Here is a 16,826-nt window from a genome sequence, read left to right on the forward strand (position 1 = left end):
TCTGCATTCGGTCTTGACCAACACCAACAGAAATAAGAGGCACCACTGTGGTACCTGAGTGACATCGCAGATCAATGATAATCACACATTCGAAAAACTATTTTTGGGAAGTGACTACAAAGCATTATGTATGTACAAACCATAACTTGTTTAATATGGGTTATTAACTCAGCCTCAGCAGCTTGCATCAGCATAAGATGCACTGTCAGAGACACAGTATGTCTTACCTGGATACTATGCTGGAGCCATTGTAGAGGTCACTAGCGTAAGACAGTGTTGCCAGGGGTCGGACAGAATTGTAGCGCGTGAACTTGGATAGACACTCCTGAAACTCATCCAGCTGGCTTGTGGTTCTGCTGTCATCTAGGGAGAGGCAGCAGCGTTAGGGAGAACAGAAACAGAGTGAGAAGATAAACTCAACATCAAACAAAAAAAAAAAATCAAGATGTATGTCTTCACATGACACTACCTCTGCTTGTTGTCTAGGGAGGTTCTCTCTCACCTCTAGCATTCCACAAAGGCAGTGTGATTTTTCAGAGCACAAATTAAGTCTTTCCACTGCAACGCTGGGTGAACCTACCGTGCCTAGAGATGAGAAGTATAGCCTTCCTGGTAGATAAGCTCATTTATTTTATTCAAATTCAGAGCCCATGGACCACATAGATTATTAACAAAAAACCTTAAAGCGTATCAAAGTGCATTGTGAAGAACATGTCTGGTTTTCTATGGAGGTGAAAGTATATTCCTTTCCCCGTGCTTCAGTTACAACATGCCTACATTTGGTGTCAATTACAGCATATCTTTGGTGTCAGTTTAGTAAAAAAATATTTGTCTTGTTACTTCAAAACCAACAGAGCTAAGGAAGAGTTGTTTCAGGGCTGGAGAAGGAAGACAAGCATGAAACCAGAAGACTCCCTGTACTCTTAAGTTTTGCGAAAATTATGACCTTCACTAGACAAGGTGAAATTGAGCCAGCTTGAATAACGATGATAAATATTCTGTGCAAAATGGAACAGTTTTACTGCAAAAGTTAAAACTAAATTTCAATGTAGACAGCTGAAAGTCATTCCCCGACTCCTCAGAAGTTCCAGTTTTTCTCAGGATGAACACAACATTATGTAAACCATTTTAAAATTTAGTATTTCCTAAATAAAGAAAAATTCCTAGCTTCTGGTGATGCGACATGGGCGCTATCACACATCTGCAGTCAAACATTATGTAGAGTCTTCAGGCTTTGTAAAAACTCCCAGAATTTGCCACAATTCTCCCTTTCCTCCTCTAACCCTCCCACATTCATTTTGTCTTTTTGCACCGGAGCAATGTAAGGGACCTACAGCTACAGCTGCTCTCACAGCACTAACACCCAGCGCCGTGGTTTACAGGTAGGACAGTTTGCACATCAGGTTAATGCACACGTTGCCACCTGTTAAACCACAGCATCCACTGCAGCAGCGGAGAAGCCATACACTCAACACGCTCATGCAGCTGAGATCAAGTTCCACCCACTGGTTAAGTTATCCTTATTTATTTCCTTATCAGCAGCATAAGGAAGTGACAAAACTCCACTTATTAGAAAGCCTTGGAAACACCAGGATGAAAAAAATGAAGGCTGATCTATAAAAGCAAGACACATCTGTGATTTCTTGTGGGAAAACAGAGAGAATAATCACTTTCTGCACTCTGGTAATTCCTTGCCATCAGATGTTATTATCTTACTCTACACTTGTAAGGCATTTTGAATTGTCCCTTATACACTATTTAATGTTTGATCATATAAAGGAACAATGAAAGCCGGTAATTAGCATGTTATGTTTAAGAGTACTAGAATATACATTACCCATGTCAGACAGATCAAAAAGGGGCAAAATGAACAAAGTACTGCTCCAAATTAAAATCATCAGCACCTGACCACTACAGGAAACAGTTCAAGAAGCAGCATGCAAACATCAGCCAGTGTTTTTCAAAGACCTTTTCCTCCTTTGACACTTTGATAGGAACAAATAGCTGCTACTCTTCCGTTTCCCTCATTTAGGGATCAAACACACAGCCCTCCTACAATTTTTTTCTGTACCTGGAAAACCAAATGCTATTTCAAGACATTTTCCCTGTCAAAGTGCAAGGCCATTTCATAATTACAATTATATTATGTCTCTACTCCCTACTAGAACAGTCATAGGCACTTCTTGCAAAAAGCTTTAAATCCACATTAAATCCTATTTTAAATGTGTCAAAAAGCAGGAAAGGCTTAAGAGAAGAAAAATTAATGAGGTATCACAGGTTATCCCTTATTTATGAAAAAAACCTGCACTTGCAAATCCTCCACTTTTGGTGCAGCTGACACATATGAATACAAAAAATAATTTCACTGCATTCATATTTATAGTTCCAATTATGAAGAAAGATGTCTTCTAGAAAGGAATGCTGGGAAGAGCCCCATTTGTTATCCTTGGTTAGTGAGTATTATTATAATATAAGCACAGTTATGCATTATCAAGTTAGCACTGCATGAAAACATCTCAGTGTGATCTGTGAAGTACTGTAGTCTGCAAAGCGCTTGCTAGCACTTCACAGAAAACTGGCTCGTCACATACAACCAGCCTCTTGGACCTTCCAGCTACTAAAGCACCCTCTCAATGTGCTGCACCCCTTGTTAAAATTATTTTGCTGCACATGAGACCTGAGTCAGTCACTGCTCTGAACCAGGTAGAAGATGTAGAGTTACCTAAGAGTAAGCTACCCTAAAACACATTGCAGCCTTTAAACTTAAAGCCAATTTATTATTCAAGACTCATTTTTATTTATTTTAAAGTGGATAAAACTTAAACTATTAAGCCACGGAGGAAAAAAAAGTGGGGGTTTCTATCACAGCTCTCTTGTTCATCTCTGTGTCCTGGGAGGTTGGTCGTTGCCTTCCAAGGCTACAAATAAAGATATTCTGCTGCAGCTCACAGCCTGGTGTTGCAAACCTTTCAGGCAGTGGGCTGTGGCAGGCAAAACTTCTTCCCCCCGCCCCTGCAAAGCTAGTTTCTTTCCTAGAGGGGACACAGAGCAACCCTCCTCATACTCAAGACATATTCATCTGACCCGTTCATTTCTTAAAAGAATCTTACATCATTAAGAACCATCCACCCACTAGGTAATAGTTACTCTAGCTGCTGTCACACTGTTACTCAGTTATGAATGAGGCAATCTAGGAATTGTGAAAACAGCTTCTAATTCTACAAAACAAGCCTTAAATCTAAGGTGTGCCCCATGGGACAACAGCACTGCTGGACACTCAGCTTCTATCCTGCAAGCCATTTGTTAACCAAGACTCAATCTAGTCAACGTAACGGATAACCTCCAAGCGTGTTATTGCATGCTAACTACAGGAGCATTTATCAGTTTATGTTTATACCTCTGTAGCATTTCAATAGCAATGTTTAACTACTGTGTTCATACCACATCTAGTAGAACAACCCAACCACTGCTTTCAAACATCTGCATCTACAGAACCAGCATCAGTGAAATTGTTTATTGTAGGTTATGCCCTTCGCAGTACAGGATTACAAAGCAATACATGCGTCCCTCCAAAGTGACAGTATCTAAATTTAGCAGCCTCAAAGACTAGTCAAGACAAGCAAATCAGGAGGATCTGAGTAATACACAAAGATGTGTAGCAATGTTCCATGCAGGGAAGATGTGGAAGCTACTCTCTCCAAAGCGAGTCTTTTCTGAGGGCTAGACACTGTAAGAGGTAACTGATGTCAGGAGCTGAACGCCCCTCAAGAGGAACTCACCCGAGACACGTGTCATCCTGGTGGAAAAATAGCACTGCTCTAGGTCCTCAAAATGAGCTGTGAGCCGCTTGCGTCGTGAGGCTAGCGTGCTGTTATACCACGGCTGCTTTTTGGTCTGAATGGAGAAGAGGGAACACTTCAGAAAGGTAAAGCCAGGCCTGGGTTTCATTTCAATAGAGTTTACCAAGTTATACACAATGTACACATTATATGTGAAGGGTTAGAAGTGTAAGACGACAATAAATTAAGATTTTTGCCACTGTCAACAGTTATTCTTAGGGTCCTAGGTTGCACCCTTTAACTTGACAAACAGGAAAAGCTGTTTTTAGTTTCCTGAACTTTTGCAAATCTACTGATTCCAGCCTCACATGCAGGACAGACAGAAGCAACCCTTGGGGAGTCACGTCTTGCATTTTCACAGACAGACAGCAGAGGCCAAAGATACTGGGCTTCCAGCTTCACAAATCAGACTGTACAACAAATACTTCCTAGATCCCTGGCAGAAAACTCACTAAAAAAGAGAACGAGGTGTTTATTTTAAAGAGTTAGTTACTGGATTATTTCTTTTGAAGCAAATCAGTAACTCTGTGAAGCTAAGCAAATAAGGATAGAAGTAGAAGACATCATGAAGTTCAAAGGTTAATTGAAAAGAAGTCCATGCAACTCATCATTAAAGAAATTTCCCAACCTACCCAAGCAACAATAGTGAGAGGTAGAAGCAAAGGACTGAAACTACATAGGTAAGCTGTCTTCCTGAAGGAATGCAGAAAATATAGTACTTATCGTTTAAATCATTAGTAAGGAAAAGGATACCATTCCTCTACTATACAAGAAGCACAAAGAGCACCTTGCTTTAGTTTGTATTTAAGAAGTATCACATGCTCAAAGCTAATGGAGAAATTTTAGAAGGTTAGAGAATCATCAAGCTCACTAACGAGCAACACCCCTGACCACATACAAGGTCCATAATGCCATTCAATGGCACTAACAAAATCCACTCCATGCATAACTCCCCCTCAGTCCGCAGAGGAGAACGGGCTGCCTTCATTACAACCATCGAGCCAGCGAACAAGAACAAACTAAGTTCAGAGCCCACTCAAATTCCGTTTGTACCTAGATGAACAATAATGTAACATTTTTAGGGAAAAGGCAAGCCCCACGCAATGAAACCTCCAGATGCTGCTTCCCACACAAGGCCCCCGGCTATACATCAACATTATGACTCACACTTGCATATTGACAGCACCTATGGTCTATGCAGCTTGTTTCATCTTGAAAGCAACTCCAGTATTACACACAACTAGGACACTGGAAAGTACTCCGACCTTGACACCTTTTAACCACAATTTTCTAGAACTTCACAGTTTTAAGAAATACTTAATGCAACACTTTTATAGCACCTTCCTATTCTATTTGTACACCAGCCTGCAAGGACTCCAGCCTCTCTCGGCACATCAGGAGTGATTGGGGCTCAAGATGACTTCAAGCATTGAAGAACAATCACTACAGTCTCAAGTTACGATGTGATACTCAATATAACCTGTGACATGATGAGGAATATAATGGAAGACCAAGTCTGATCTGCCAGATGAGTCCAGTACGCACCAAGGTGGTATCAATCACGGTAAGTATTTGCCTGCTGTGCGATACACCTGCTGGGTCTCCAGAGGAAAATCCCCCCAGAGCAGGTCTCAGGCTGGCACATGGCAACCCAGCTATGCTGGGAATCAATCGGCATTAACCCATCTTCATCGGATCCTCCCCAGTTAAGCATTTTAAACTGCTCATGTTTTACCAAAACATTTATTGAGTTTCATAGAATCAAAGGGTTGGAAGGGACCTCTGGAGATCATCCAGTCCAACCCCCTGCCAGAGCAGGGTCACCCAGAGCAGGTGGCACAGGAACGCGTCCAGGTGGGTTTGGAATGTCTCCAGAGACGGAGACTCCACCACCTCTCTGGGCAGCCTGTTCCAGGGCTCTGCCACCCTCAAAGGAAAGAAGTTCCTCCTCATGTTTAGGTGGAACTTCCCATGCTCCAGTTTGTGCCCATTACCTCTTGTCCTGTCCCCAGGCACCACTGAAAAGAGCCTGGCCCCATCCTCCTGACACCCACTCTTTAAGTATTTATAAGCATCGATAAGATCCCCCCTCAGCCCTCTTTTTTCCAGACTGAAGAGACCCAAATCCCTCAGCCTTTCTTCATGAGAGAGATGTTCCAGTCCCCTCAGCATCTTGGTAGCCCTTTGCTGTCCCCTCTCCAGCAGTTCCCTGTCCTTCTCGAACCAGGGAGCCCAAAACTGGACACAGTACTCCAGGTGCGGCCTCACCAGGGCAGAGCAGAGGGGGAGGATGACCTCCCTCCACCTGCTGGCCACCCTCTTCTTGATGCACCCCAGGGTGACCTTGGCCTTCTTGGCCATGAGGGCACATTGCTGGCTCATGGTCATCCTGTTGTCCCCCAGGACTCCCAGGTCTCTTTCCACAGAGCTGCTCTCCAGCAGGACAGCCCCCAACCTGTCCTGGTGCAGGGGGTTATTCCTCCCCAGGTGCAGCACCCTACCCTTGCCCTTGTTGAATTTCATAAGGTTCCTCTCTGCTCAGCTCTCCAGCCTGTCCAGGTCTCTCTGTATGGTGGCACAGCCTTCCAGTGTGTCAGCCACACCCCACAGCTTTGTGTCATCGGCAAACTTGCTGAGGGTGCACTCTATCCCCTCATCCAGGTCATTGATGAATATATGGAAGAGGGCTGGACCCAGTACCAACCCCTGGGGAACACCACTCGTCACAGACCCACTTTCTATGAAGTCTGCTCCCTGGTTAAGCAATGCTGGGAAACAGGAGTGAAAGAAGAGAAAACATAGCCAAGCAATTTTTATTCAACTGCTAAAACTACTATGGTTGTCCTAGTTGAGAACTTTAGTTAGGACTGCTCTGTTATCAAGAGTGATTTTAGTGTCTGAACTTCATTAGGTGCTCTGAAGAGTCCTCTAACAACTGTGTAAAAGCTTCGCAGCTACACACAAGCTCCTTATTTCTATCAGAAAAGTACTGCCACTAAATACCACCTGCGGAATTCCCCAGGGCTTTTGTGACCTGTCCACAATTTACTTCTGAAGCTCAGCTTCTAGAAGAAAACTGTCCTGTAGCTTTGCCGTATATAAATTCTTCCCTAAGAACATGTTCATGAGCAATGCACAAAGTAATTATATTGAGAAAGAAAGCTATGTTTTCCAACCTAGCGTAGCTTCTTTCAGCCATCACTGCCCAATCTACAATTTTTGCCATGAACAACAATCAGAAAAAAGTACAACTTATATTCTTCAAAGTATTTTTATGGTAAAGTCTTGCTGATTTTGAATGAAGAATTTAACTTCAAGAGTTCTCTTTCAACTCCCCATCCAAACATATATTAAAGTCTAATTCAAATTTACACTAGAGAGTAGAGATGTTGCACTCTTGAGCATAAAAAAAGTTGCATTTTAGGACAAAAAAGATTATTCTCACACAAATAAGGCTGTCATACAGAATGACAAAGAAGTCTACGTTGTTTGTTTTCTGCACTTACCAGAAGTACAACTATGCTATTAATTTTGTCTTTGAAATAGAACAAAAAAGTAGTGTCAGTAGAGAACACACACACTATACCATATCAGAGTCCTGAACGTAAGATCTCCAACCACATTTCACCTGCCCTCTGAAGTGAGGTAGAGCTACAATTCTTAGTTCAAGCAAAAGTCTCCCAGACCACAGTAGCAAGAATTACAAGCTTTTTTCTAAAGATTAATAGCAGGAAATTTCTAATTACCAATTACTTAGCCACAAACCCCAAAAACCTGCATGCACAGATACATGCATATCAGTCCAAAATGCAGTTGTTTTTTCTTTATATCAGTTACTCCATCAAACAAGATCCAATAGCACTTCTACTTTATTTACCAGCTTGATATAGCTGTGTACCACCACCACCAGAGAGCACCAAAGGCACAAGCTGACGTAATCAACAGTCTGTCTGTCTAAATCAAAACCGTTTAACCTTTTTGAAGCTGTCAGCTAGATACTAGTGCCATCCTCCCAGCCCAGCTGAATCACTCTGAGCTGCAAGATCAGAACTGTGCTGCTTGGCATTCAGGAGGCCCTGTAGATCAGACCATTTGGAGGCTGCTTGCCAAACACCTTCACTGTATATGCAACTTTTTACCCTCTATGTGCATTTATAATACAGTTTGTAAGGCCTTAACAAGGACAAGCTACAAGACAGCTGTATGTTTGGAGAATGAATGTTTCTTGTTTTGAAAGTCAAGCTTGATCCAAAGTTATTTAAATCCATGCAAAGGGTCAGGGATTTACCTTCCTTCCCAAATGCTGCCCACTTGGGAGATGAGATGAAGAGCAAAAAATATCCCCTCTGCCATGGAAGAGTCAGCTTTGAGAATAAAGTCAGTGTCTAAATATATTACACCAGATTTCTTTGATGGCATCAGTGTAGACACTCACAATCATGCATAGTCATTCCTACAGCTGTAGTCTTGGCTCCAGTTTGTCCATATAACCAGTTATAAGCATTTGCAAGACTCTATTTGACTGGAGTCAGATGGAGTTGTGCCTAATCTCTGCCCAACCTCCACATTAACTTTCCCGTTCCCCCCGCCCCGTGCACAGACACATGTATTACCTTACCTGAGAACTGCCGCTGAATCCTGGAGGCTGGCTATACTCCGTGGAATCAATAATACTACTGCAAAACCAAAAGAAATAGTCTGCTTAAATCAACCATTCTTTATCATTTTTAACCTATTTGTTATTCCCACCTTTACATCCTGTAGCATATTTGCCTTTGAAATTCATTTTACAGACAGAGAACACAAAGTTATTTTTTGTTTGGGGGTTTGGGAGGAATTTATTTTTTTTTATAAATAGAGGGATCTCTAAGAGCAGAATGCTGTCACACACAATTATGTGTAGTGCAATCTAATAATTTCCAATGAGAATACAAAAGCACATCTTTTGTATGAAATATGTAGAATAAGACATTCTGAAAATAACATGCTACCATTGGTTTTCAGTTCCTTTAAAAAAAAAGTTTAATGCCATGGCAATTGAAACAGCACTGTGAAGAGAAAAGCCAGAGAAATCAGCTTAAGATAGACACTAGTATTCCAGACATCTCTGAAGACACACAGAACAGACACAAGTAATGAAATACAGAAATAAACTAAAAACATAGTGACAGCCAGGATTACTATTATTAGAAAATGCCACACCATATTTAGCTATGTAGTATCTATGACACACAACATACCTTAAATCACTGTTTTCAAAACATAGTATACATATGCTAACTCAAGAGATCTAACTTTCAAAACTGCAAACCAATCTACTGATAGAAGCAGAAGACAGGTGGTTCAGTATTCTTGCACATATAAGCAAAATATTAGCTCTCACAATAACACACCAAAGCCAGATTAAAGTAAAGAAAAACATCATTTATTACGAAGAACACATTACAAACACCACCATGATTTGTTTCTAAAAAATCTTTATAACTAGCTTCTGCTATATCATTTGGCTTGGACAGAAACAAAACTATCTGGGTCTTACTTACAAGGTAGCCTTAGATTTAAGCATTGCTGGGGAAAGCTGAAGGTTTCTTTAGAAAGCTGCCAGAACACTGCTATAGGTCCTGCTTTTGTAAAAGGTGATTGTACCTATTGATGTTTATGGAACAGCTGCCAGAACTGATGCTTAGACCTGACATTCTTGGTCATAAAATTAGTGGTTTGGCTGAAATGCCCGTCAGGGCACCTGTAAGTCTAGAAGCATGAAATAGTAGTATAGTGGTTCAATATTTCTTTGAATGTTTTAAAGCTCCCCTGGAGGCAGAGGGAAGTAGAAACAGAAGATGAGAGATGATTTTAAAGTCTCATTAGCGGTTAACTTGTAAGATGAGATTGATTTGGCTTCTGTTACAGGCAAGACAAAAGCTGCAAACCAAGAAAATCTGAGGGATAAAAATCATTATTTGCTGCAAGCTACTGCAAGGGAGAAAACAGCAGAGCTGTTTTGGGCATGGTCAGGGACAATGAACTTTAAATTAGAACGTGGCCACACGAAATAATGAAGCACACACAGCAGATCCTGCATAAGTAAGATGCTGGGCTGGAAAGTAATGAAAAAGTACTCCATTCTGAGACAGGTATAGTGGCAATTAACAGCAAAACACACAGACTTTGAGCGTCTGGTCTCGTTTTGCTGCAGGTTGTCTGGTGATGTAAAACCTTCAGGAGTGCAAACGTCATCTCCCTAACCAGAATACAAATTCAAAGTCATTTCTGTGCAGTGCCTGTAGCTGAGTTAACTGGCATACGCTTGAATGTTTTCCCTTTTAAAAACCGGATGCAAATAATCAGAAAATTCCAGGAGTTCCCTCTGATTTCTTTTTTAGAAAGCTGTAACATTAGGTTCAATTAGAAGATTCAGCTACACTGACACAACATATTTAAAAACCTGGAACAGCAACAAAAACACAGCAACTTGCAGACTTTAAATCCCATTTGTTAAACCCTTATGGGAGTGGGAAGGGGTAATTAGAACAAATGGAGGAAAACAAGATCAGGATTTCGATAACTGAATCACAGTTACCAGGAAACTAATTTTTAGATCAAAATCTTTCCCTATAAACTTCTCTTAGAGTGATAGTTTGTTATTGCTGTTACTGCCTGAATACACAGTCACAGAGAAGTTGCTTATTCGTATCTCCTGTTTGCACCGCTTACTGGTAGCAAAAATAGCACGCCTGCGTGTTCAGAAAAACCCAACAGAACTATTTGTTCTTTTCCCTTACTCTTCCCCTCTTGTTCTCTATTAGTATACAAGCCCAGCAATCTGCAAGGCTGTAAACAAGTGCTGTGCCATTACCCAATTTAATATTTCATCATACCCTGTACAAGCATAAGAGAAAACACTTGTTTCTTGAAGCCGAGAACATATTGAACATGATAGCCACACTTGTTTTATTGCTAAAGAACTTATGAAGGAAGATGGGGAGCCACAGTAATTTCACATTTTGATGATGCTAAAAGTGTGGCAAAAAGAAGCTACAAACAATGAAAAGAAACAGAGAATTAATGAAGCAAGCCTCTGATTTAGAGGAGGTAGATGAATAAGGGCAAGTCACTAGAGACCAGATAAAACTGAATTCCAGAGGAATATTTTCTTGAACTTTAAAGGCTAAAGAGTTTTTCTTCATCTCAGCAAGGGCCTGTGATAACCTTGTACTATTTATAAGACACATAAGCAAAATTTTATACAATTATATTTCATTATCAGGGTGTTCAGCATGTTAACAAGTTATATTCCAATTTAAATATATCATTTTAATTCACTGATAAGTTAAAACGTCTCTGCAAGTTCGATAACATTTTAACATGGAAGCGAAACCATCCCAAACTATATTTGTAGTTCATTCTTAGTGATTCACAGCATCTCTAAAACGTAATTTGGATATTAAATATTTCAGTTAACACAGCTAGAAAAAAAATCATCATACTCTAAAGCTCCTATCAGCTGTTCTGCAGCACTCTTTCCAAGGAGGAATCAAAGTTACAGCTTTTGAGATACTCTCCAAAACTTACATTTAATGTTGAAAAGAAAATAAATTTCAAGTGGTAGACCTTTCTGGAATCTGAGTTCTGGTAATTCAAACCAATTCAATTACTTGAATTACACAAAACTGTCAGAATAGAGCTGGGACAGAAGTTAGAGTCTGGCAACAACTTAGGCCTGTTCAGACACTTCCTTTAGGTACCATTTCCTCTTCAAACACTCAGGACTACTTCTTAATGCAGGAATGTCATTGAGAAACAGAAAAGGGGCCTTCTCAAGCAGAGAGAAAAAGGCAACCCCAGATACCCTAGAAAACCCCTAAACATCTTATTATATCCCACCCCTAGCACGCTGTACCAGAGGAAAAACCCCAAAGTTCAAGACACAGCTGAGATGGAACCAGACAAGCATAAGACAACCAGGCAACAAAGAGAGCCCATGGTCTCTGCACCTGCAGGTAAAGCACATCAATCCAAAGTCACTAAAATATTTTGGACACTATCTTACATGTTCAAAAGCAAGAGTGAGAGTGATTGATCCTAGGACATGCAATGAACAGGCATAAAGGAATAATAAGAAATTCTCAGTAGACTGAAGCCAGTGAAGGTCTCACAGCAGATTTTTTTTTTCCCCCAAAACTCTTTCATCAAAACTCTTGGTCTTAAAATGTTATTCCAGCTTTCAACAGATAAAGAGTTCTTCAGGAGCTTGAGCCCAACCAGTGCTCAAGTTTTCCCCAAGCAGCAGTACCACAAAGGAAGCAACAAGCAATCTATTTAGTAACCAATAACCAGAAAACTAGTAGAACCTGACAAGAATCTTGTCAGCTTCACAAAACTGCTTCTTGGCAAAACAGCAATAAGCCACATCAAAAAACACACCTGCACCCGAAAAAACTAAACAAGCAGTAAAGAGCAGAATAACAAATGCTGTTCCCATCCATCTTGGCCATACTGCTGTCCTTTCCCTTCAGGGCCAGCCAGAGCTTCATAGAAATATGAGAGAATCTGGTCTCAATGTCTAGAAATAGCATCTTGGTAAGAAATCCCAGCCAGTATTGCCAGACTCCCTACCAGAGCACTGTATCTAAATCTCTGTAGGGGAGGAAGTCTGATCATTTTTTCCTACTTATTTCTGGGCTGTTAGGTTTAGAGCTGCTAATTGCAGAAAGGGTACCGGTACAATTTTATAACAGAAGTCAACAGTTTAGAGAACTCACCTGTTAAGAGGTGGAAGAGAACAAAACTTGGCCCTGCAAAACTAGAGCTTCTTACAACCAAAAGCCATGGCTACAAAGAAGTAGAGCACTTCAAACCTTGGCACATGCAACTTGAACACAAGAAGCATCTGCAGTTTTATCATCCAGAAGGCAGACTCACAATATTCCAGACAAAAAAAAGCCACATTGAAAATAGGTTGCTAGAAAGGCATTTCATTAAATCAAATCAGTCAGATGAACAGAATCAATAGGCTGTATAATTAAAATTTTTGATCTTGTGAGCCCATACCTTCAGCCATTCACACTGAGTAGGACACCAATATCATACAGTGTTAAGACCTCTCATATGCCAAGCAGAACTGCATAACGTTCAGGTAGCATGTATTTAACAGTAATATTTCAGACCATAGCAAAGACTCATGCCTCAAGTTAACTAATCCACACTACATTTAAAACCACCAGCTTTCCCCAGCATCTGATTTAGAGTATACTTTTCATCCAACTGCAGACTCAGATAGCTTTTTCTTCACTGCTTTGTTCACATAAAGTTTATACCAATCAAAAACAGAACAGGAAAATATTGTATGTCACTCAAAAACTAGTTTTGCTCGTATTTTGGGCATAGCATGGAGAGGATTAGTGAGTACAGTGCAATATGGACAGCTTGAAATCCAAGTTCCGAGTTGCAAGCTCCATACCTGTGTGAAGGTGAAGGAGCCTCAAACTGCGGCACCGTACTGTCCTCGCTGACTGGGGAATACAAGCCACTCATTTCCTGAAACAGAAAGCCAAGTTACAGCAAAGCTGACAGAACATGAATAGTAGGCACCATCTAATATATGGTGTTCACACAGTAGTGGTTTTGTTTTCCAAGCAGATAACCAACTGAATCTACATTTATTCAACTCTCACCTAGAAGAAGAAGAAACATTTGTTTTCTTGATTTTCTAACCCGGTATAAGAAATTCTACAACTACAGTACTTTTCGCCCCAAAAGAGGCAGTTCTGGAGTTGATACTTCAAAAAAAAAAAAAAATCAATGGATTTGGTTACCGTCCAACTGACTCTACCCCAGGACCTCCCTTAAACATGGCAAAAGCAGCAAGCTATAACTGCATTTTTGAGATATGTGCAAGCTTTTATCTAATAGCCTTTGCACTTGAAAGTAATGCTGGTCATGGCAAGAATAGCCACAAGACGACAGGGCAAAGGTGGTATTGTGCTCCAGACTTAAAAGAGGATCTATCATTCTTCTGTGGGGCAAGTGCACAGAAGACAAACTTTGCACATAAACTTGCCTTTGTCACTGCCTAAATCACTGCTGTGTACCCAGTGTGAGACTGTACCTTCTATCTGTTCAAGAAATGGAAGCTATGCAGGATGCTGCAGCTCATTAGTTAGGGGGCAAGGTGTTCCAGGACAACATTACTGGCACTTTTCAAATTCCCACTAGATGCCCATTAGTTGTTAGGTAGAAAGTAGGATATCTGTGACAAGAGAGATCCCAGGCTTTAGAGATCAGAGCCAAGGTCACTATCACACAACAGATATGTACCCCACCTGCAGTCCGCTGAAGTGCCTGATTAAAGAGCAGAGAAGCAGGTAGCTAGATACTTTCCAAGGGATCCTGCAGCTTTGGATATAGCTTCTCCGAGATCTGAAGACCTATTTTACCAGTCTCAAGGAAACATGCTAAGGTATATTTATTTCCCAAGAGCTGAGAAACATTTAGGGAAATAGGTAGATAACAGCAATTTTCAGACCACGTTACAATTTGCATAGTATCAGCTGAAGGGAAGTTCCTGCAATTGTCAGTTCTCTTTATATTTGGATAATTCATTAGCATGCATATAAATTGGAAGTGAAGAAATCCAAAAGGCTTTTGGGTAGTGGTTGGGAGCTCATGCTGACTGCTTGAGATGAGCAAGAAGAGAGAAGCAGACCTGCAAACTGATTCCCAATACCTTTAATGCTATTTGAGAGGTGTCAGTCTGATGCATTCCTGAAACACCACTTTCCTGCTCCAAGATCAAAACACTAGAATGATCAGAGAAAAAGAACCAAGAAGGAACCTAAGGACTCAATAAGGACAAAAGGACTGAGCTGATGGGTTCACAAATACTTGGAGAATAATTCTTAACAAAAATCTCAAGAGATCCCCATCATTAAGGAATTGAGAAAATTATATCAGGAGGCAGCAGATTGCTTCTGTTGTGACATGCAGCAGGAGCTGGTATTGTTCCTACCCAGTCTCTGTATCACAGCTCTCTTGTGCACCCCCCCAATACCTCTCCATCTGAAGAGTGGCAAGCTGCTAAGATTTAAATAGCGTGTGAAAATAGCCAGAACACTGCAACGCAAAGTTCTAAGTTATGATCAATACACCAGCTGTGGATCTCTAGCAATTATTCTAAAATACTCACTACCAACACAAAAAAAAAAGTGGAAGATATGATTATACAAGACCTAGGTTTCAATGAAGTCCCCTCTTACCAACCTGCAGCTCGCAGGCATCACCTAAATGAACAAATTAAAGAAAGACCACCATCTGTTCATTTTCCCATTACTGACTCAAATGCCATAAATTTAACACAGCAGCCCCACAGCAAGGCAGACAGCTTGATGAAAACGAAAAATTGCCAGAGTCAGAACAATGTCTGGGCACCTCACCTCTACTCGTTTAATATCTTCTTCCAGAACACTTAGCTCCTTCTGGATCTGCTCCAATTGCTGTGGATAAGAGCATGGGAGAAGTCTAAATCAATCTGCACTGCACCATCAAGATAAATCACAATCTTTTCAGAAAGGAACTTGAAGTATCTTAACTAGCATGCTACATGATTCAAAAGTCACTAGGCAGGAAGTTCATATGCATAGATTAACATAAGTGTGCACACAAACCACATTCAAGACAAAGTTGTTTTTGTGAAACAGTACAAAAATGAGCATGAAGTACTTTGATATCAGAGACCCACATTATTCAAACTAATACTTTTATGCTCCTCTAACGTCTTCCATACAAGGTGTCCTGGTTCCGGTGGGGATAGGGTTAATTTTTCCTGGTATTCCATGCCATGTGAGCCACGCCCACCCTGAGCTGCCGGGGGAGGGGGCAGGAAGTTGCTGCTTAAAAGCGGGCTGGGGCGTCCCCGGGTCCGGCCGGCAAGCGGCGGGGAGCGGCGGTTCCGTAATCGCGTTTGTATATTCCCCTATCCGTGTTGTTGTTGTTGTTTGCCTGTTCCCTTTGCTGTCCTGTTAAACTGCCTTTGTCTCAACCCAAGAGTCTTGCCTTTTCTTACGATTCTTCCTATATTAGGAAGGCGCGAGCGAGCGGCACGTGGTTCTTTGTTGCCGTCTGAGGCTAAACCACGACACAAGGTATAACTGGTTTATAAATGCTGAACATAATAAGAAATAAACCACCACAATAAAACAGTGATCATTTCACCCTTCAACGAAATATGAAACGCTTTGCTAAAAGGTGTTAAAGAGTATTTCTCTTGCTAGCAGTTAACCTGCAAATAGCTAATTTAAAGTTATTGACCAAATTTTCAGATTGGCAAACACCTCTTATGACCAGACACATTTGCTGAAGGCACCCAGCAAGCAAAGGTGTGATACTTACCTTGGATTACACCATAAACTCCAGTCAATCTGAGGGTTATCCCTGAAAAGGTCAGAAGGGCACCTCCCCTGTCACCAGTCAACCTCTCCTTTCCCTTCTTTCGTCATACGTTAATATTTTTCAAGTTTTTGAACTTACTTTTCAGTCAGTCAATAACCTAGCTTCACTCATCTCTAGCAGCTGTGAAGCCACAGACTTGGTGATTGTTTACGCTTAAGCAAGAGCATCATCTGCTTACCAGCTCTAACTCCCATCCTCCTCCAGGGTGTCCCACCTAAACACCCACACAGACTACACCCAGCCTTGCAAGACAAACACATGCACTTCTCCAGGTGAGAGCTCCAAGTCTGGACCTCAACAGACAAAACTCAAGTCAAAGGTAAGTCTGGTTCACTAAGACGCACGAGTCTAATGAATACATTGAGAACTGAAAGTCCACCTGACTCTCCTCAACTCATAAGAAAAATCTACAGACAGCTACCACTGTGGCACATGACCAGAAGCTGTTACCAACTTGGCAAGTCCACTGAAAGCTAACTAGGCACGACACATTCTCTAAAGGCCAGACAAGTTTTTGTCATTTTGAATTTACAAGGGAAT

At 41.1% G+C, this 16,826-nt stretch overlaps 1 protein-coding gene across 3 annotated transcripts in view; it reads right to left on the reverse strand.

The window, feature by feature from the left end:
- Nucleotides 1-16,826, reverse strand: part of COP1 (COP1 E3 ubiquitin ligase) — a 148,203-nt gene that overhangs the window by 106,920 nt on the left and 24,457 nt on the right. For all 3 annotated transcript variants that reach the window (XM_074596678.1, XM_074596676.1, XM_074596677.1), the window contains exons 7-11: nt 15,272-15,331; nt 13,300-13,376; nt 8,458-8,515; nt 3,780-3,894; nt 228-363 (exon numbers count right to left, since the gene is read on the reverse strand). In XM_074596678.1, coding sequence (XP_074452779.1) covers nt 228-363; nt 3,780-3,894; nt 8,458-8,515; nt 13,300-13,376; nt 15,272-15,331 — 446 coding nt within the window. The remainder of the gene's footprint in view (nt 1-227; nt 364-3,779; nt 3,895-8,457; nt 8,516-13,299; nt 13,377-15,271; nt 15,332-16,826) is intronic.

This window comes from Larus michahellis, chromosome 8 (genome assembly GCF_964199755.1).
Source record: "Larus michahellis chromosome 8, bLarMic1.1, whole genome shotgun sequence".
Lineage (NCBI taxonomy): Eukaryota > Metazoa > Chordata > Aves > Charadriiformes > Laridae > Larus > Larus michahellis.